The sequence below is a fragment of the Neoarius graeffei genome, chromosome 12 (genome assembly GCF_027579695.1).
Source record: "Neoarius graeffei isolate fNeoGra1 chromosome 12, fNeoGra1.pri, whole genome shotgun sequence".
Taxonomy (NCBI): Eukaryota; Metazoa; Chordata; class Actinopteri; order Siluriformes; family Ariidae; genus Neoarius; species Neoarius graeffei.
Window position 1 is genome coordinate 56,770,446 of NC_083580.1, and position 21,529 is coordinate 56,791,974.

General features: G+C 44.5%; 1 protein-coding gene across 5 annotated transcripts in view; it reads left to right on the top strand.

Annotated features, from left to right (window-relative positions):
• Positions 1 to 21,529, top strand: part of nadk2 (NAD kinase 2, mitochondrial) — a 39,130-nt gene that overhangs the window by 4,490 nt on the left and 13,111 nt on the right. The window contains exons 1-9 of one of the 5 annotated variants that reach the window (XM_060936082.1): positions 7,613 to 7,790; positions 8,752 to 8,840; positions 8,930 to 9,018; positions 9,156 to 9,237; positions 12,081 to 12,164; positions 13,348 to 13,484; positions 14,128 to 14,215; positions 16,766 to 16,909; positions 16,988 to 17,043. In XM_060936082.1, coding sequence (XP_060792065.1) covers positions 7,728 to 7,790; positions 8,752 to 8,840; positions 8,930 to 9,018; positions 9,156 to 9,237; positions 12,081 to 12,164; positions 13,348 to 13,484; positions 14,128 to 14,215; positions 16,766 to 16,909; positions 16,988 to 17,043 — 832 coding nt within the window. In that variant the 5' untranslated portion in view covers positions 7,613 to 7,727. Of the gene's footprint in view, positions 1 to 7,612; positions 7,791 to 8,751; positions 8,841 to 8,929; positions 9,019 to 9,155; positions 9,238 to 12,080; positions 12,165 to 13,347; positions 13,485 to 14,127; positions 14,216 to 16,765; positions 16,910 to 16,987; positions 17,044 to 21,529 lie in introns of those variants that run through there. The other 4 variants (XM_060936079.1, XM_060936080.1, XM_060936081.1 and 1 more) reach the window with 4 other exon arrangements.

Consider the following 21,529-nt stretch of genomic DNA (forward strand, 5'->3'; position numbering starts at 1 on the left):
TTGGACATATATACACACACAAATACAATGACTTGTTTATGTACACAGTTCACAGCTATGCAACAGCTGTACAGATGTATTTGGTGATACAGTAAGTGAGCTAAATTTTACCAGTGCAAACAATGCCACAAAAAGAAAAGATTCATGCCGTTGTCATGATTCGTTGTCATGCCGACCGAGGCTGTTGTGTTTCCCGCTTGTGGTCTCGTCACTCGTCACTTCCGGAAGTAGCTCGACAACTAGCTCGATAGGGTATACATGCACAAAGTAGCTCGGCAGAAATCGCATAAACTAGGTCGTGTAGCTCGATTCCGAGAAATCAAGTTCGGTTCAATTTCAGCCGAATTAAGGTGTATACATGGCATTTTGAACTTCGATTTCAGTCAAGCAACGGCAGAAATTCGATTCTCTCTATGTGCATGTAAACGTAGTGATTGATGCTATAAACCCCCCACCGACGGAAACCCGAGCGCAAAACCATTCACATCAACTGCAGCCCTAAAGTCAGCAAGTCAACTGCAGTCTCCAGCCACAAAAGCACCACTGCACCACTTGGGTGGGGGAGAAGAAGAAAAAAACCCCACCAACAACAAAAAAAAAAACCCAGGTTGTTAGGTATGCCCAATGTCACCTGAATAAGTAGGAACAGTATACATGTTGCGCTGAGTACAAGCAGGGACTCCGGAAAAACTAACAGAAGGAAAAACATTCAGAACTGGCTGGAAAATGACTTAAAAACAAGAACAATCCATTTTTGTTTGATTTTTCTAGATGAAAACAGAAGGTACATCATTGACCGTGGGGTGTTTATACAGAATATATCAACAGTAACCTGTTGAATGATGTTGAACCGAAACCGCTCTGTGTAGGTGGTTATGTTGAATTTACAGTGTAGGGTCTGTATGATTATTTTTCCAGGCGAGCTCTAAAGTTCGAGTGGTTTGATGAATATCTACAGTAGTGCTCTATTTACCCCGACTAAGTTTATTTAACAGGTCAACAACAATGTGTGTTCATGTAGACACCAATAGTTGCCCTGACCTTCATTTAATCATGTATTTTAATACTACATGTAGCCTACACACAGCCAGCCAGCCTCCATCCCATAGGCAGCCTTTGGCATATTAGTCACAGATAGGGATAAAATAGGGTGTTTTTTTTTTTTTTTTTTTGGGGGGGGGCTACACAGTATTAACGTCAGCATAAATTTGTGTTGTCCAAACACCACACATGAGCTGCTGCAGTCAGCTGAGCCTGGATGCATTGGAGAAAATGGTATTGGTGTGTGTGTGTGTGTGTGTGTGTGTGTGAGAAAGAAACTTGGAAGACATATTTATATGATCATAGTCTTGTGAGATGGGATGTCATCTGGGATTTTGAATGTTGTAATATAATAATGTAGCTTATGGCCCTTTTCCACTACCCTTTTTCAGCTCACTTCAGCTCGCTTCAGCTCACTTCAGCCCGACACGGCTCGCGTTTCGACTACCAAAAACCAGCACGACTCAGCTCGTTTCAGCCCTGCTTAGCCCCTAAAACTCGCACCGTTTTGGAGTGGGGCTGAAGCGAGCCAAAGCGAGCCGACTGAGGCTGGAGGCGTGAGGAGACACTCCCCTGTGCACTGATTGGTGAGGAGGCGTGTCCTCACATGCCCACACACGCCCCGCGAGCGCGCTGGGATCTGTAAACACCGCAAACCCGGAAGAAGAAGAATTACGAATTACGAGAATTTCTGAAGCCTTATGCGCCTCGCCTCATCTATACGCTCTTGCCAGTATCTGTCCGCGTTGTCGGTGACAACAAGCCACAGCACCAAGACCAGCAACACTAACGACTCCATGTCCTCCATGTTTATTGTTTACTATTCGGGTCGTGAGACTACCGCTGAAAAGCTCACTGAATCAGTGACATACAGAGCATCGTGGACGAGTTCGCGGAGCGCAAGGCTCGTCGTATGCCCTTCAAATAATGCGCGCAGTAGGCTATTGATGTTTTATTATGAGCCATGTACAGTATGTCGCCTAATGTTTTTTTGTTTCTGAGTTACATGTTCGTTTGAAGGACTTGATGTACTAAATAACATAGTTGCACCCCGGAGTGTTGAAATTGGTAAACACAGTGCATTCAGTGAGGTTTGCACCGCCCTCCTTTTATTTCTGACTCTTCCTGTCACCACTCTGAGCGCTCATTCGTATGCCCTTCAAATAATGTGCGCAGTATAGGCTATTGATGTTTTATTATGAGCCATGTACAGTATCCTAATGTTTTTTGTTTCTGAGTTACATGTTCGTTTGAAGGACTTGATGTACTAAATAACATAGTTGCACCCGGTAGTGTTGAAATTGGTAAACACCGCAGTTGCGGACATTTTGTAGCCTAAAATGATGTTATGATAAGCTTTAATAAAGGGCCCGGTCATTTGCCCCGCCCCCGGCCCGGCTCGGACTTGTTCCGCCACTGTCACTGATGTCACTGTTTGCGCTGCTTAACGACATCACATGACGTCCACCCACTTTCGCTAACTCCACCCAATGTGTCCACCCACTTCCAGCCAGCACGGTTCAGCGCGGTTGTAGTCGAAATGCAACTTCAATAGCCCCGCTCAGCCCGACTCAGCTCGACTCGGCACGGCACGGCTCAGCCGCGTTTGTAGTGGAAAAGCGGCATTAGATTTGGTGTCTTTGTGGTCGTAAAAGAGAGAGAGATGTGAGTGAGAAATGATATTTTATTAAACTGATGATAAATTTTACTATCCATCCATCCATCATCTCTAGCCGCTTTATCCTGTTCTACAGGGTCGCAGGCAAGCTGGAGCCTATCCCAGCTGACTACGGGTGAAAGGCGGGGTACACCCTGGACAAGTCGCCAGGTCATCGCAGGGCTGACGCATAGACACAACCATTCACACTCACATTCGCACCTACGGTCAATTTAGAGTCACCAGTTAGCCTAACCTGCATGTCTTTGGACTGTGGGGGAAACCGGAGCACCCGGAGGAAACCCACGCGGACACGGAGAGAACATGCAAACTCCACACAGAAAGGCCCTTGTCAGCTGCTGGGCTCGAACCCAGGACCTTCTTGCTGTGAGGCGACAGCGCTAACCACTACACCACCGTGCCACCCGATAAATTTTACGAGTGATATTTAATATGGTTGATATATGCCTCAGTTTCCTGAGACAGTATGGGTCATAACTTAATAATAAGGAGACCGAAACGGAAGTAAACTACATAAATTTAAAAAGAGCAGTGCAAAAATCAGTAATAAAGATGACATCATCTTTGAATGTGTGTGGATGATAATATTTCTTGTAAAGTTAGGTATAACCTCCCCAACCTGTCTGTACCAATCTCCCTTAAAAATACAAGCCCCAGGAAAACTTGACTGAGCCCCTGGTCTTTTCAATAGCTAGAAACGACCCTGTTTGTCACTGTACGACTGCTAGTAATTTTCTCTTCATCACTGACGGATTATATTCGTCAATGACGAGCACCAGCGGGAACCCTGAGTATCTGACCTAATTGTATTTTTTTTTGGCATGTATTTCAACCACATTTTAAAATCTGACTATCCATTTAAAAAAATTGCATTTGAATATGCACTTCTGAGAGACTGACATTTTGCCAGTTCTTATTTGATTATAAATGGACTTGATTACGCTTATGTTTTTGATATTGATCAGGTTCCTGGATAGCTGTGTGACATTTACTGTGTGAGGACAGAAGTCTGTTTATCACTGTGTTTATTAAGCTGGTAACTTGCACTAAATGATCTTTGCAGAAAGATAGCAGAGGCACGGTTAGAAAATAAATGAAAACAATTCTACATCGTTTGCATTAAAATATTTGTCTTAAAGGTGGGGACAAAGTATGTTCTGGGTTGTTGGGTTGTTTTTGGGTGGGGGGGGGCTGTTGTCCAGAAATCTGCAACATTCAACAGTTTTCCCCCACACCACCACATACTGTATGTACAAAATGTCACCGGGCCAAACAAAGTCTTCTAAAACAAGCTTGTTGATAAAGATTTATAATTTCCGCGCTCTTCCCTTCTTAGCGTCATATCTCCAGTAGAAAGCATGTTCATTTCGAGGTTAAAATCAGCCCTTGAGCAAAACAAACATTAAAAATCTCATTCCAGGCCCTGGCAGTGTTCTGTTCCACCACACCTTGAATGACATGAACTTGCTTATAATTACCAGCCCCTTTTACACAGCCTGTTCAAGGTGGTATTCTTACGCCTTTATTCTGCCTCACATTCTGTATAAAATGTCCGAATGCGGAACGGGGGTGTGGCAGCGGGGGTGTGGCCAAGCAGCAGTCTGTGAATGGAGGGTGGGGTCGGGGAAAGTCAGTGTCTAAGTCATTCCACCTGCTGTCAATTATTGTGTGTTTGTTACAGGGATGGCGCATAAAAGGAGAGAGAGAGCAGAGAAAAGGCCCTCTCTCCCTGACCACAACGCATGTGTGAGTGAGTGAAAGAAAGAAAGAAAGCTGAAAAGCTCAATAAAGGGTTTGTGTGTGAACATCAATTCTCGCCTGCCGTGCTTCTGTGCTCCACCCACATCAGGAACTGTTACAGTGGTGCTGAAACCCGGGAGCACAGAAGGGAACCACCCCATGGGGTCCTCCCCATTCGAAGAGCTCATCCTTGCCCTCGCTACCGTCCAGCAGAACCAGCATCAAGTGCTGATCACCCTCCGAAAGGAACAGGAGCAATGCTTCGAAGCCTTGATGCTGGCCCAGCAGGAAGATCGCCAGGCGTTCCAGCACCTGCTCGCGTCAACAGGGGCATTGACCACTGCTGCCGGCACCCTCACGAAGATGGGACCGCAGGACGATCCGGAAGCATTCCTCGCTCTCTTCGAGCAAGCAGCCGAGGCGTGGGGGTGGCCGCTGGAGCAGTGTGCGGTGCGCCTCCTCCCGCTCCTGACTGGTGAGGCGCAGCTTGCAGCACAGCAGCTCCCTGCTGACAGCTGATTGGTGTATGCTGACCTGAGGAAAGTCATCCTGCAGCAGCTCGGCCACTCCCCGGAGCAACATCGCCAGTGCTTCCGGATGCTGGCGTTGGAGGAGGTCGGCCGGCCGTTCGCATTCAGTCAGTAACTCCGGGACGCCTGCCGGTGGTAGCTGAGGGCGGAAGACCGCGACGCCGACGAGATCATCGATCTGGTGGCACTGGAACAGTTTATCTCTCGGCTTCCGGAAGGAACTGTGGAATGGGTCCAGTGCCATTGCCCGGCGTCGCTGGAACGAGCCATTGAGCTGGTGGAGGACCATCTGGAGGCGGATCCGATGGCAGGCAGACGAGGCAGCTCCCCTCGCTTCTCTCTCTCTCTCTTTCCCCCCCGTCTCTCGTCTCCCTCCTCACCCCGTTCCCTTGCCATGGAGGCAGCGGCTGGCTCCTCCCCAGCCAGCCCGTCGCATCTGTGGTGTCCTCCCATCTCCCTCTTCCGTGTCTGTGTTGTCTCCCCCTCAGGTGAGTGATACCCATAACACCAGTGCAGAGGGAAAGCCCGGGCCGGTGTGCTGGCGCAGCGGGGAATCGGAGCATCTTCGGAGTCAGAGCTCCACAAGGGAGGTGGGAACTGTAATCCGGATCCCCGACGTGCCAGAAACCACCCCCGATCGGGCTGGAACGTATCGCATACTGGTAAGTATTCAAGAGGATACATATCACGCTTTAGTGGATTCTGATTGTAATCAGACCTCAATTCACCAATGCCTGTTGCAAGGTGAGGCACTGGGGAGAGCACAAGTGGTGAAAAGGTTGTGCGCGCGCACAGGGATGTTCACAATTATCCCTTAGTGTCTGTCCGTATTCTATTCCAGGGCCAAATGCACAGAGTAAAGGCGGCGGTTAATCCTTGTCTCACCCACTCGTTGATTTTGGGTACTGATTGGCCAGGGTTTAAAAACTGATGGAATATTTAACACATAGTGGGTCATGCACTAGTAGGTCATGGGAAGATCCCGGTGTGGCATTGGCTGGAGAAGCTGTCACAGAGCCGTCTACGTCAGCACCGCGTCAGAGTGAGGAGCAGCCTGCTCCTCCTCCCTCTCTCGGGGATTCCCTTGGGGATTTCCCGTTAGGCCAGTCGCGAGACGAGACTCTGCGGCATGTGTTTGACCAAGTGAGAGTAATCGATGGTCAAACGCTTCAGCCAAGCGTGGCACCAACCTTCCCTTATTTTGCTATTATTAAAGATAGATTGTACCGAGTGACGCAGGACACTCAAACTAATGAACGAATAACCCAGTTGTTAATCCCAAAAAGCCGCTGGGAATTGGTATTACATGCGGCTCACTTTAATCCCATGGCTGGACACTTGGGGCAAGATAACACACTAGCCTGAATAATGGCCTGGTTCTATTCGCCAGGGATTCGCGGGGATGTCTGTTGGTGGTGTGCAGCATGCTGTGAATGCCAATTAGTAAATCCCGCGGCCACTCCAAAAGCGCCTTTGTGCCCTCTCCCTCTAATCAAGACCCCCTTTGAGAGAATTGGTATGGATCTCGTCAAGCCATTAGATTGGTCAGTTTGATGAGTTGCTTGATCAGTTAGGTGCTGCTCGCTTTTATTCAACACTGGATCTAACAAAAGGATATTGGCAGATCCCCTTAACTCCTCTATCCCGAGAGAAAACAGCCTTTTCCACACCGTTTGGTTTACACCAATTTGTCACGCTCCCTTTTGGGTTGTTTGGGGTGCCCGCTACGTTCCAGCAGCTTATGGACAGGGTCCTCCGCCCTCACACTGCCTACGCGGCCGCCTATCTAGATGACATAATAATCTACAGTCATGATTGGCCGCGGCACTTGGAACACCTGAGGGCCGTTCTAAAGTCGCTGAGGCGAACGGGCCTCACAGCTAACCTGAAAAAGTGTGCGATTGGGCAGGTGGAGGTATGGTATCTGGGGTTTCACTTGGGCCATGGGCAGGTGCGTCCCCAAATTAACAAGACTGCAGTGATTGTGGCCTGCCTGAGGCCCAAGACCAAAAAGGAGGTGAGACGGTTCTTGGGGCTGGCTGGCTATTATCGTAGGTTTCTACCTAATTATTCGGACGTCACCAGCCCACTAACCGATCTCACTAAAAAGGGGGCTCCAGATCTGGTCCAGTGGACGGAGCAGTGCCAACAGGCCTTCTCTGAGGTAAAAGCTGCACTGTGTGGAGGGCCACTTTTACACTCCCCTGACTTCTCTCTCCCCTTTATTTTGCAGACTGATACAGAGGGCTGGGGGCTGTTTTGTCCCAGGAGGTGGAAGGCGAGGAGCGCCCTGTGCTGTACATCAGCCGGAAACTGTTGATGCACGAAAGCAAGTACAGCACAATTGAGAAGGAGTGTCTTGCCATCAAGTGGGTGGTCCTCGCTCTCTGATACTACCTGCTGGGGCAACCTTTCACTCTCTGTTCGGACCACGCGCCCCTCCAGTGGCTCCACCGCATGAAGGATGCCAATGTGCGGATCACCTGTTGGTATCTTGCCCTCCAGCCATTTAAGTTCAAGGTGATCCACAGGCCGGGGTCACAGATGGTGGTGGCAGACTTACTGTCCCGTCGGGGGGGGAGTCAGCTTCAGGCCGGATGGCTCCCCGGCCTGAGTTGGGCGGTGGGGGTATGTGGCAATGGGGGCGTGGCCAAGCAGCAGTCTGTGAATGGAGGTCGGGGAAGGTAAGTGGCTAAGTCATTCCACCTGCTGTCAATTGTTGTCTGTTTGTTACAGGGATGGAGCATAAAAGGAGAGAGAGAGCAGAGAAAAGGCCTTCTCTCCCCGACCACAACGCATGTGTGAGTGAGAGAAAGAGAAAGAAAGAAAGAAAGCTGAAAAGCTCAATAAAGGGTTTGTGTAAACACCAACTCTTGCCTGCCGTGCTTCTGTGCTCCACCCACATCAGGAACTGTTACGGGGGACTGTGATGTTCCACCTCTGAGCCTGAACAATTGGTAGCAAAAGAGCCAGAATCGGCATCTCTGTAAAGGGGACAGGCGGCACGGCAGGACAGGGGTGTGACATTTTTGACTCTGACATCTTTACTTTCCGAGACCAGCGCGAATTCAAACGTCTCCATCTACGAGGTCTGAAGTCCGCATGCCTTCCTGCCTCAAATCGCTATCCACTTCAGTTTATTCTCCAAAATAATTCTGATCACACAAACATGTTGCTCGCATGCATCTCTTCCTTGTTACCTTTCACTCTGATTTTTCTCTCTCTCTCTCTCTCTCTCTCTCATTTTCAAGCACAGTTTTCTGAGACACTTTTTCTGGCCTTAAAAAGCCAGCTCAGTTTGTGCTTAAAGGACTCAAACTTGTCAGTTACTTCCCTTAAATATTTATCGATTAAAGTCATGTACACGTTGCATATGATGCTCAGTAGCTTTGCGAGTTTGAAGAGTGGTATAAATGTGACGGCTAACAAAAGCACCTTAACACTGTTCACCAGCCATTGTTTTGAAAGCAGCGCCGGTATACTTGAGGTATTCGTATTTCTGTTGAATAGATGGGTCATCCTAGACGCCAACACTCTGTTGTGACACGTCACGCCTCAGGTAGCGGAACACCACCTAGCAATGTAAAAAGCATACATTGGCGCGGCTTTATGCTGGCTTAATTTGATTCAGTGTAACTCACTAAAGCTGGAATACCGAAGTGCCTTGTTTACGCCAATATTACGGATCATCTGTGTAAAAAGAGGACATACTGTAGCCGTCTTCAGTTTCTTTGTACTTAATTTTGTGTCCTGTAACTCCAGCTTGCTTTGAAAGGATCCAGTTACAATGGACTTCTGGAAAGGCACAACATGCACACACACAATGTTAGACACATCGTGGACAATCTGCAGTAAGTCATGGATATTATGGCATATAAAACAATAGCGCATTAATATTATGTTTTGTTTTTTAAATCACCTGTTATTTAAATGTCTTTAGAAAACAAGGTATGGAGGTTCGTGTGGTTAAACGAGGAGAGTATGATGAAGACACAGTCAGATGGGCAGACGCTATTGTGTCCGCTGGAGGTAAGTTGGTTTGTGCTGATGAATCAGGATGGAAATTGGGGAAGTAAATGTGCCACCGTTGCACAAGGACACACCCATGCAGACGTTTCTCCTTTTACAGCAGCATTTTTACCTCATTTTCTCTTTCTTCACTTTAGGGGACGGCACCATGCTGCTGGTTGCCAGTAAAGTGTTTGATAAGAACAAACCTGTAATAGGAGTCAACACTGATCCAGAACGGTAAAAATCTTGCTTTGCACTTTGGGCCTCAAATTTTGTCAATAGTTTAGTCGAACAAAAAGATTTTTCATGGCACATTTACATTTAGTGACCTCCACAAAACCTCATTAAAAAGTAAAGCCTCGTGGACTGAGGCCCACTTTACACGGGGACGGTCTGAAACAAAAACGCAAAAGTCCGTTTTCGTTCTCACTTTTTTCCGCGTCTACACGACCGTTTTCAAGGAGGAAATCTGCGTCTATACGGTGACGCATAAATGTGTGGAATTCAATTGGATGTGCATGCTAGGCGGTGCTGTGAAAGACCTCCGCTATGTCTGCACGCATGCGCAACGTCTTCCGTCTTGTCTGATCTGCACATCTGCGCCGCGAAAACTTTGACTACTCTGGCTATGGTAAGTAAAAAAGTAAGAGCATACTATACCCGCCTCTGTTCATTAACGGTATATGTGCAGATTCGGTATAGACCCTTCCCACTCACGTGACCTTCGTAAACGCGACCGCCATTTTGGACATGAAGAAATAACGGTTTATGGCACAGACCCTTTCGGTTCTCGCTCATCTAGCTGCTACAATGACTGCTTAGACTGCAGCAATAATACCTAACACACATTTAAGTATCCGTCGTAAAGACGTGAAACTCGTTGAGTGACGAGTGTGTTCATTGATAAGCTAACACAATCTAAAAGTAGACATACCATCACACTGCCCTGGCGCTGTGTACAGTTTACCTTCTATGGTTTGTGCACTCACTATTTGCCATTACTTTCTCCAACCCAGTGTTCGAACTATGCTGATATTTTCGGGGGGGTCCCTTTTTTTCCCTGGGGGGGGTGCTTGCATTTGCACTTGTCTCAGAGCGCGGATCTCCAAACACATGAGAAGCCTATCTTACACACGTATCACGCGGACTCCACACACGCATCGCGTCTGAAGTCATAACTCATCAGGGGAAATCGTGTCCGCATTAGCATGTTCAAAAAACAACCTCGCGTCAACAATGATACCACACGCAAGAAAAAAAAAACAGTCAGGCTACTCAACACATCTGATCCACAGCAGCACCAAAGCATCACTGGAAATCATGTCAACAACCAATCTTCCATTTCAACACGTGTCAACAAACAAATGGCACCACAAACATGAACGAATCGGTCAGGCTACCGATTCCAAACCCACAGCAGACGAATAATTAAATGCATCTTACCTTAAAGCAGAATCGACCACAAAGGCCTGGGCTCTTCTTCCTTGGCTGTTGGTCCCGAAACCCATGACGTGGACAGGCGATGACCTGATTTAATCCATGATGTGATGAAGGGTGCTGGGTCAAATCGCTCCAGTGGGGGCCCATTTAAATCCACAAAAAGTAGTGATGACAGGCTTTTCTCACGCAGTCTGTTGCGGGTTTTGCTCATCCTGCTGCATGCTGACAGCGGGCCCGGCATTCCCAGCAGGTGCAGCGATGGTGGTTGCAAACGGTTGTCCACTGTCATCTGCTGAAGAACCGTCTTGCTGCTCCTCAGAATTTTTACTTTTCTTAACAAATCCAAAACTCGAAAGAGTACCTTGTTTTCTTTTCGACATGGCTAACGCTGAAGACTAGCACTCGCGTGATCTGAAGATGCACCGAATGATAAACACTTTCTCAACCTACTGCCACACCCACTACAAACATTGTAGCAAAACAACCGTGGGAAAGAGGGGCAACTACAGAAACATGGATAGAAGTCGTGGGAAAATTCTGCGGACACAAACTAGTAGAAAGGAAGTGTGTTGGCACTGTTGGCACACTTCCTTTCTACTAGTTTGTGTCCCCAACCTGGCAGCAGCAGTCGTTGTCATATCGGTTTATTTTATCTTTGATGTAAACACAACACTTCGGATATGCAAATGCTTCCCGTTACACACGATTGCTATGTCAGTAAACATTTTGCCAATATTTTAGAGACCATCCATCTTCTCCGTCGGTCAGCATCTGTCGGGATCCGATAAAATGATAAATCTTGCCTTGTGTGTTGATGGTTACTACATCCAGGTGCACAACAATATGATGGAAGTCTTGCTGAAAGTAAAAACCTTCTTTGATGGCTATATTCCTTTCGATGCTTCGCCGTCGTTCCTCGTTGTTGGCTATGGTAGACTACTGGTAGTTCATGTCCAAAATTGCAGCCGCATTTGTCGTGACATCACGTGGGATGGGTCCATAGATGTTTGAAGGACTCCTGGACGTTTATTAAAGCTGCCAGAGCAGCTTGAAGGTCCGTTGGATCGATGTAATCAGACATGCTCTTACTTTTTTACTTGCTTTCTTACTTCCCGGGCTGGCATGTACAGTATATGACATATGTATGACGTAAACGCGTACCCGACGTGAGCAGATCCGAGCAGAGTTTGGCGTATTGGGTAGTTTAGACGGATATGCAACGGGGGCTGTTTTTAACTTATCCACTCTGGAAGGCGTTTTCAATTTTTTCCGTTTTTCAGCCTCGGAAACGCCGTCCCCGTGTAGACGAAAGGCACTTCCGATAAAATATTTAGTCGTTTTTACCCGACATCGTCCTCGTGTAAACGGGCCCTGATTTTCATAAATTTTCTTTCGAGTTGTAATCAGTAAACGAGCGATTTAAACTTCACCATGTGATCTGTACGTACAATTGCAGGAACTCACTTCTAAGATTTAAAGGAATGAGTTTATATTTACACAAACTCTGGAGTTTGAAGGTTTTTCTGAACAGAATTTATCAATCAATTTGTTCACATCCAGCTTTATAAATGTTTTAGTGGATTTTTTTTATTTATTGATTGATTTATTTTACGTGTGACGGTTTCTGTTTGCAAATGAAGGTCCGAGGGCCATCTGTGCTTGCCTGTGCACTATACACATGCATTCTCTGAAGCATTACGAAAACTTAGGAAGGGCGACTTCAGGTGGGCATTATTATTATTATTATTATTATTATTATTTAGTTTCATTCTTTTTGCTGAGTCAAGCTGTGTTTTTTTTTTTTTGGTCCCTTTATCTTGAGATTACTACTTGTTTGCTTGATGTATACATACAGTATTTACATAAATATATACAAACAGATAGTAAAAATATATTTAACTATTTTGCCATGTAGGTCACTTAATGATAAGATAACAGTTAAATAAAAACAATCGATAGGTTAAGATCTATTGTCCATTTCTGGGAAATCGCCTTCGGCTTCACAATGGTTGCAGCGCGCGCACACACTGCATGCATGATTAATCAGCAAATGTACAAAAGGTAAAGCAACTTTGATGTCCTGTTAAAATGCAATGGGTACGCAGATATTGGTATAATCTGTTTTTATTCTATTCACATTCACTGGATATGAGCAGTCGTGCACTCTGATTGGCTACTTTACTACTAGGCTATCAGCTCATATACCATGAGTAGAGAGAAACAAAATGGCGGCGCGTTTTGCTGAACCAACCGAAGATGAAATAAAAACTCAAAAACAAAACCACAAAAAAAGCAACAAAATATGGAATAAAAGTATTTGATGGTAAGAACTGTTTTAAGTTTTTCAAGAATTATTATTATTATTATTATTATTATTATTATAGCATTTTCGCAAATTGCTCCTGTCATTTCACCGGTTTGTTAACATTTATCTTTAAGCATTAAAATTAGGGTTTTTTTTAAAGACTGGTTCAAAATCTAAAAGAAGTTTGGAAATTACATAACTGACAAAGAAGAATTAAATAAACGTCTAAAGATATTCTATACCTCGGCACGAGAGCAAGACGGCACTTTCTACCCCCAAAAAAATCCTAAAGTCAATTTATGCAGCCATCGATAGGTTTTTTTTAAGAAGTCCATTTAAGTGGAAATGATTTTCAGATGTTTTGTATAAGGTTTTATTTATCGAATTTGCAAAAAAAAAAAAAATGCTCTGTTTCTCAAAATCTAGTGAATGTGGATATAATAACAGTTATTCCACTCAATCTCGCCGTACATGGCTTATAGCCAACTCGGTGCTACGCACCTCATCAGCTGTCAGCTCATGTACGACGAGATTGAGTGGAATAGCTGTTCAGTATACTGACGTGTAAATTAAAATCACCTAGTTCTATCCTTCTGTTCCAGGTGGCAGTGGCGTCAGCGTATCCGCGTGCACTTGGAGGGCAGGGGGATTAACCCCACTCCAGTGGATCTGCACGAGCAGCAGCTGAGTTTAGAGCAGCACACCAAAGCACACCGCATCACCACTAACTCCCAGCACAGTAAGCCCTCATAATATAAACCATTTCCCCTCTGTATTCTCGTACTTCACTGCTGAACACACTCCCCCCCCCCCCCCCCCCAACTTTCTCCACTGTGTATTTAGTTAAGGTTAATTTCACAACTGTGCGCTCTGAATTTATGTACACAGGTTTTTCTTTTATTTCAACTTCAACCAAAATGCTGTTAAAATCATTCTAAATGTAAGTGTTTGCTTTTTTTTAAGAGGATATTTGTTTAATACAGAGAAATTGTATAGATTTTGGATAACGTTAAGTGAACTAGATATTTGGAATAGAATCATTTAAACTACAGACACAGCACGAAAGCAAAGCAGTACCGATTTCATTACTCTAATGCTTTCAGAACAGCTCGACTCGCTCTACAGTTCAATCCGAAACATCATATTAACTTTCAGTGAATTATGCCTGCTGGTCACAATTTTTGGGTGTGACTTCAGGATTTAAAAAGAACTTGCTTTTCTTAAACCTAATGTTTGTCTGCACAGACCTTTTTGTGAAAGCCAGCAGTTTGTCTTCCGTAGTCATTGTCTGCGGACAGAGTTGACTCCCAAAGAATTCAGAGATAAAAGAATAACAGAAACGTGAAGTTAAATGTGCTGACGTGCTGTTGTTTTTCTGAAAGGAAGAACACATGAAACCTACACATCACCATCCCTACTTCCTGTCCGAGGACTCAATGAAGTCTTCATCGGAGAGTCCCTATCCTCTCGGTAAGTGATCTAACCATACCACGTCACCTTTTAAAGGAAAATTCCACCCTGAAACACATTAAATGTTTTTATATTGAAATATGCTATATGGCCAAAAGTATCGGATCACCTGACCATCACAAACAGATGTGTTTGTTGAACATCACTGGCAACACCTTGGGCACTAATATGATGGCTCCTAAGATGCGATTACAGGCTCAACTCTTTTGGGAAGGCTGTCTACTACATTTTGGTGTTTTTGTACTCGTTCAGCCTCGAGCATTTTAGTGAAGCAGGGTACTGATGTCGGCCAAGAAGGTCGAGCATGCAATTTGGCGTACCCGTTGGGCGGCACGGTGGTGTAGTGGTTAGCACAGTCTCCTCACAGCAAGAAGGTTCTGGGTTCGAACCCAGCGGCCGGCAAGGGCCTTTCTGTGTGGAGTTTGCATGTTCTCCCCGTGTCTGCATGGGTTTCCTCCGGGTGCTCCGGTTTCCCCCACAATCCAAAGACATGCGGTTAGGTTAATATGGGACGGTCTTGGGCTGAGGTGCCCTTGAGCGAGGCACCTAACCCCAACTGCTCCCCGGGCGCTGTTAGCATGGCTGCCCGCTGCTCTGGGTGTGTGTGTGTTCACTGCTTCAGATGGGTTAAATGCAGAGAGGAAATTTCACAAGTGTGTGATGAATAAAGTTGTGCATTCATTCATTCATTCATTCATTCCAAAGCTGTTCAGTGGGGTTGAGGTCAGGGCTCTGTGCAGGACACCCAAGTTCTTCTACATTCTCAGCAAACCATGTTTTCATGGGCTGCGGTTTATGCACAGAGCCATTGTCATGATTGGGCTTCAGTTCTAGTGAAGGGAAATTGTAATGCTACAGACAGTTGTGTGCTTCCACACAATTTGACATTAGTAACAGTTTGTGGAAGGACCATGTTTGGGTGTGATGGTCAAGTGTCCATCCATAAACTTTTGGCAATATAGTGTTTTTGTGATGTGTATAGTGATTCTGGTGGTATTTTTGCTTGTTTTATTTTCATTGTGATTATGTGAAGCGTTGATGTCACGGGGACACGGCGCTCACACAGTTACAAAGGCGAACAAACAAAAAAGCAAAAAAAATTTCAACCATCTCAGGGCTCGACATTAACTTTTAAACCCACTTGCCCTGGAAACAATAGGGTGCCAAGACTTTTGAACAGGACTGTGTTTAAGAATATTTATATATCGTTTTTTGTGAGATCCACCTCTAGGTTAAATAAAAAAAAACTGTCATGACAGACAGGATAATGTTTGAGTTTAAAATTATTGTTTAGTGTGTAGGTTGTGGGGGTTTTATACAGATCTGGCAACCTGGAACTGAATCAATGCAGCCAGTCTGTCATGACGCAGTGCGGGTTTTGTTTATTTTATTTTTTTTCTTTGAAACCTAGAGGTGGATGATATAACCAAAAACACCACAAACAAAAAAGCCGATATATAAATATTTTGCACAGAATTGTGTTCCTCTGATAGCAGAAAAACAGCTCCAGCTCTCTGCTCTTAATCTGTTCTGTTCTTTCAGGATTTATCACACATGTCGCTCCTTGTTGAGTTTTTTTTATGCCTGAGTTGTTTGAAACCAATCTGGGTTTTCTGTGTCGAATAAGGAAGCTGCTTCACCTTTAAGAAAATCAAACCCTTTCATGAAGGAGCTGACTCGAACGCGAGCAGAAAAATTAGACAAGATTCCTAAGCAAACTCTTCCATCCTCACTTCCGACTTTGTTTTTGTAAAATACATTTTAAATACAATCATGAATTTCTCTGGAGTTCTCAGGCTGAGCTCCTCTCCTCGTATTCTTTAACCGATCATTTCTTCGTTGTTCTTGAAGCATTTGCTTCTATTTGTTAACATTTTTCTTGATAGCAGGGAGACGGTAATGCCTTTTATGTGTTTCTCTGTTTGAACAAGCAAAAACGGTGCAAAAATTAACCATACTGAAGACAGATTAAGCCTTGCTTGCATGAAAGACGCTGTCTGTCTGACCCCAGCTGTAATTATCATGTGACGTGTGACGTCATGCACAAGGGGTCTATAAACGGTACGCGTACCGTACTACAACAGCAAGGGGTATATAAAATAACTTGCCAAGCAGTAAATGAAACTGAGACGAAGAAAACAGCCAAGACATAATGGCGGTTACGTAGTGTGGGACACTTTTAGGAACTGAAATAAAAGATAAAAAAGCCTAATTTTTGTGGTGCTAGTTGGTAATATATGTTCGTTCCAACTTGCCCGGTCAGGGACATATCCTACTTGCCTGAATGCATGTTTCACTTGCCCCGGGCAATCGGGCAGTCCTTAATGTCGAGCCCTGCGTCTTCAACCCAAGGGATAATGGTCAGGTTTCACTGTTAGTGCTGAAAAAACTCAGTCATATTAATGAGATCACATTATTTGTGGTGATTCGACCCTTTTACAACTGTTCTCCTTGTTCATTAAGCATGTTGTGTCTCATTAACCCATCTACCTCCTCACTCCATCCATCCTCGCACATCTCTCCTTATGTGTGGATCTCTGTCTGCCACAGGGTGAAGTATAAATCCTTCAAACCCCATCTTACCCTCTCGCTCCATAGGGCTTCCTACTATGAGATCTCCATCGATGATGGACCGTGGGAGAAGCAGAAGAGCTCAGGACTTAGCGTTTGCACTGGAACTGGATCCAAAGCCTGGTATATAGGAGTGTCTTCTTACTGATTTTAAATACTCGTGTTAAATATCCTGGTGACTCATTTCATTTTTATGTGCAGGTCTTATAACATTAATAAACTTGTGGAACAGACTGTGGAGGATGTCCTTGAAATAGGTAAGGACAGAATAAAACATTTTACAAACACTGGTTTGTAGATTAATCCAGCTGGTAATGTGAGAGCTTGAGGACCCCCCCCCCCAACCATTATTCTGGTGTGTAGCTGGTTTCATTAAATGCATTCCAAGGCTTGTAAGAGTAAATGCATCTTTTATGGCCCTTTTCCACTACCCTTTTTCAGCTCACTTCAGCCCGACACGGCTCGCGTTTCAACTACCTTAGAGCAGCACGACTCAGCTCGCTTCAGCCCTGCTCAGCACCCAAAACTCGCACGGTTTTGGAGTGGGGCTGAAGCGAGCCAAACCGAGCCGAGTGGGGCTAGGGGCGTGAGGAGACACTCCCCTGTGCACTGATTGGTGAGGAGGAGTGTCCTCACATGCCCACACACGCCCCACGAGCACGCTGGGATCTGTAAACACCGTAAACCCGGAAGAAGAAGAATTACGAATTACGAGAATTTCTGAAGCCTTATGCGCCTCGCCTCATCTATACGCTCTTGCCAGTATCAAGCCACAGCACCAAGACCAGCAACACTAACGACTCCATGTCCTCCATGTTTATTGTTTACTATCCGGGTTGTGAGACTACCGCTTAAAAGATCACTGATGTCACTGTTTGCGCCGCCTAACGACATCACGTGACGTCCACCCACTTTCGCTAACTCCACCCAATGTGTCCACCCACTTCCAGCCAGCACGGTTCAGCGCGGTTGTAGTCGAAATGCAACTCCAACAGCTCGACTCAGCTCGACTCAGCCCGACTCAGCCGCGTTGGTAGTGGAAAAGCGGCATTAGATGTGCACTGAAGCTACCGTAAGAAGCTAACGTGGCTAACGAGTAATAGAATTTCAAAAATCAGGAACTACCTCCAAACAGCATTATTAGTCAAGCCACTTTATATGGCACCTTTTAAACAACCTACAGGTTGACCGAAGTGCTTTAGAGTTTATACAGATAAAACAGTCATCGTTAAAAAAAGACATAAAAGTAATTAGTACATAAATGGATGACAATACAATACAACAGGAAGGTAAAACACAAGTACATAAAACCTCTAAAAAGCCAAAGAATACATGAGTTTTTGATCGGCTTTAAAAACATTCAATGGTGGGGGCTGTTCGGACGCCGAGTGGGAGTTTGTTCCACAACTTGGGCCCGGCTACACAGAAATACTCAATAGCTCCAGTAGCCTTGTAGCTCCATTTCAAATATTTTGGGTGCCCACCTAGATTTGGGGTGAGAAGATTATCTAAACATGATAAAATTGATTTTTCACCTTACCAACAATCACAATAGGAGAACAATTCCCCCCCCCCCCCTTTTCTTGAAAAATTGTTTGTTGGGAGTGTTTTTTGTGCTGATGCATGTAACCAGCACACTGTAACCATAACTCTCTTGCCATTCTTAGGCAGTATCAGCTAACTGACTAGTCTAGCTAGCGCTCTCGATTGTTTTTATTATCTGTAATCAGGGCTTTGAACCGGTTCAAGAAATGAAAACGAAAACCGGGAACTTTTTCTATTTCACATGGAACAGAAACGAAACCAGAAACTTTATTTTTTTTTATGTTCCGGAACAGAAACACTTATTAAAAATAATGGTAACCGGTTAATACCGGATTTTATTTCGTTCCTCAAAGTTTCCGTAGCCTACAAATAAAAAAGTCATTCTTCTCCTGCGCAAGTTTCTATGACCCGCTGGGGTTCACTTCCTGTGTGACGTTCGCTGACTGAATGGAGAGAGCGGGAGGGTGGACTACTATCACGTCTCCACATCTTAAATAAGAGGTAAATATTGCAGTCTATCGTTATTCAAAAACGTCAATTTCAAACATGATATCAATATATTTGTCCACGTTAATGAGAGGCTCGCGAACATTAAATGACGTTAACCTCTGTTAGCCTATCAATGCATAGGGCCTGACTAGCCTTTGGTAACACACTAAACGAATTCTCTTTCATTTTTGGCACTTTTTCTGTTTGTGTAGATGGGAAGACATACTGAGAATCCAAATCGCCAACATTTGAAATAATAATTGTTTTGAATTATTTCTTGTCTTATTTAATGAAGGTTGTAATAGAATTAGCCTACATTTGGCTTAAGCTGGATGAGACAGAGACACAATTTTATAGCCATTTGTTAAACAGCTGACAGGGAACGTAATTAACCGCTCCGGGAATGAAATTTTTTTGTTCTAATCGGTTCGGGAACGTCTATTTAATGGTGGAACCCAAAACCGGAAACGTTAAAATTCCGTTTCTGTTCGGAACGAACCAATAGGGAAAAAATTCTGGTTCAAAACCCTGTCTGTAATAGAGATTAAATTAAAATTGGTTTAACTCTGGTGTCGAGGAGGTTCTTTGCCTTCACTCCAGCTTGAGGCAGTGACTTTCCTCCATGCAGCAACACTTTTTAAGTGCGATGTTGCATCATGTACCAGTGAATGCCCCAAAAATAGACGAGCTGTTATTTTTAGTTACGTTGCCAAGTACATATTTTGGATTCAACATGTAATCTTATGGGAAGAGAATTTGCTTACTGTTGAAAAGAGAGGACAAGTGTGAAAGCAGCCTTAATCAGTGTCTTGATTACAGCCAGACAAAATTTTGTATTAACCACTGTACACTGAATGCTGAATTAACCACTTAAAACCCAAAAATAGGGGGAAAAAAAAGCTTTTTTCCCCCCTTCCACCTGTCAGATATTGTTGAAGGAGGCCCCTGATGCAGAAATTGGTGTGTGTGTTTTTTTTTTTTTAAATAAACGTCTTAAGCCTAGGTCACAACCGGACGTATGATTTTTTGGCCGTGCGATTTTTGGCGTTTCCCAAATCACTGCATTTTTTTTTTTGTTTGTTTGTGGAGAAAGATGCACGTTGGCCATAAGTTTGTCTTGCAACCTGAAAAAAACGTAAGCGCCCGTAGAGTTTGTTTGACATGACAAAGAACCTCTGCGGCCAGTCTACGGCTCGAAAATCAGCACGTCGCATGCGCGCCCTCCGTGCGTTTCTTGCGTTTTTTGCACGTAGACCAGCCGTAGGAGCACGTACGGCCGGTTGTGACCGAGGCTTTAGTAAGTTTTTATAGAAATGTTGTAATATTGCAACGTTGGGCCGAATTGGGAGCAGAATTTCTGTATTTGCACGCACGCTGTACAAGCAAATATACAGAACATCTAAGGGTTTGTTTGCAGTGTGGATTGCTTACAAAGCACTGCACCAGTAAATATCATGAAGAATAATCACACAACAGTCACACGTTTATGAATCTTTTTTTTTTTTTTTTAAATAAAAAAAAACAAAATAAACTTTACACAAAACTGAATGAAAACTTTGTTAAAGAACCAATGTCCAGTGTTCTGCCCGGTTAGCCTAATGTGCTCTCTAGTTAAAATACTAAAAGGAGACCACTTGCATCGCCACAGTCCAGAACATTCACACCTGTCCTTGAACCCATGCAACAGCGATCTTCCAAAACATTCCACAACCAATGTCTCCCTGTAAGCCCACCGCACACCTTCCCGATTTGCTTACGATTTTGTCGGGCCGATTAATTCGCTTGCGAATCGTAAATGTGTGCAGGGGCACCTCGTAGCCAATTTAATCGGTTCTTGGTTGCTCGGTTCAGATCAAACCGGTCTTGATGTTTTCGGACGCGATCTCCTCATACGCGACACAATCGGTAGTGTGTGCGTTGTTACTACGATCTCATCGGTTACGATAATTTTAAACAGCCAATTGGAGCGCCAGGATTGATCACACATGGACTGCAGAACAGGGAGCACAACTTGTGTCACTTTGGGAAGCGTCCACCTGTCTTTATGATATTAGTTCACCTGATTACAGCAAACGGGAAAAGAGGAACGAGGCGGTGGCTGTAATCGTGTCAGCTTTGAAAATGCCTGGTGAAGTATTATAGCATTGTCAGTGGTGCAGAAATCGCTTGTCCGGAATCCCGGAACAAGTTGAATTTTTATATAAAATGTATTTATTTATTTGGTACTATGACGTGATATCTTGAACACGTGACTATCTATTTGGGCTGAATGTGTACGATGTCTCGCAAACGTGTGGAGGGAATTTTGAACCGATCAAATCGGGCCCGTATACTCGTAACTGATCGCCCGAAACACGAAGCCCCGATGAAATCGGGAAGGTGTGCGCTGGGCTTTAGATATTTGAGCAAACAAAGCAAGCCCAGAAAAACAGTTAACTCTTTATATATATATGAGTGATTCCACGCTTATGGGTACTGAAATGGGGACATGAACTTATTTTTAAAAATTCACCTAAAACCATTTCTTTTTTTTACCATCAGGTCACAAAAGATGTAATCTTTAATGAATGATATGTTCAAAGATAACTTGAATTTTCTGAGATGTAATAAAAACATATTTATATGCCAAAGTCAGAACGTAACAGAAGTGTTGTGGACATATATATTCTCAATTTTAACAATGTAGAATTACTTTTTGAAACATACGAA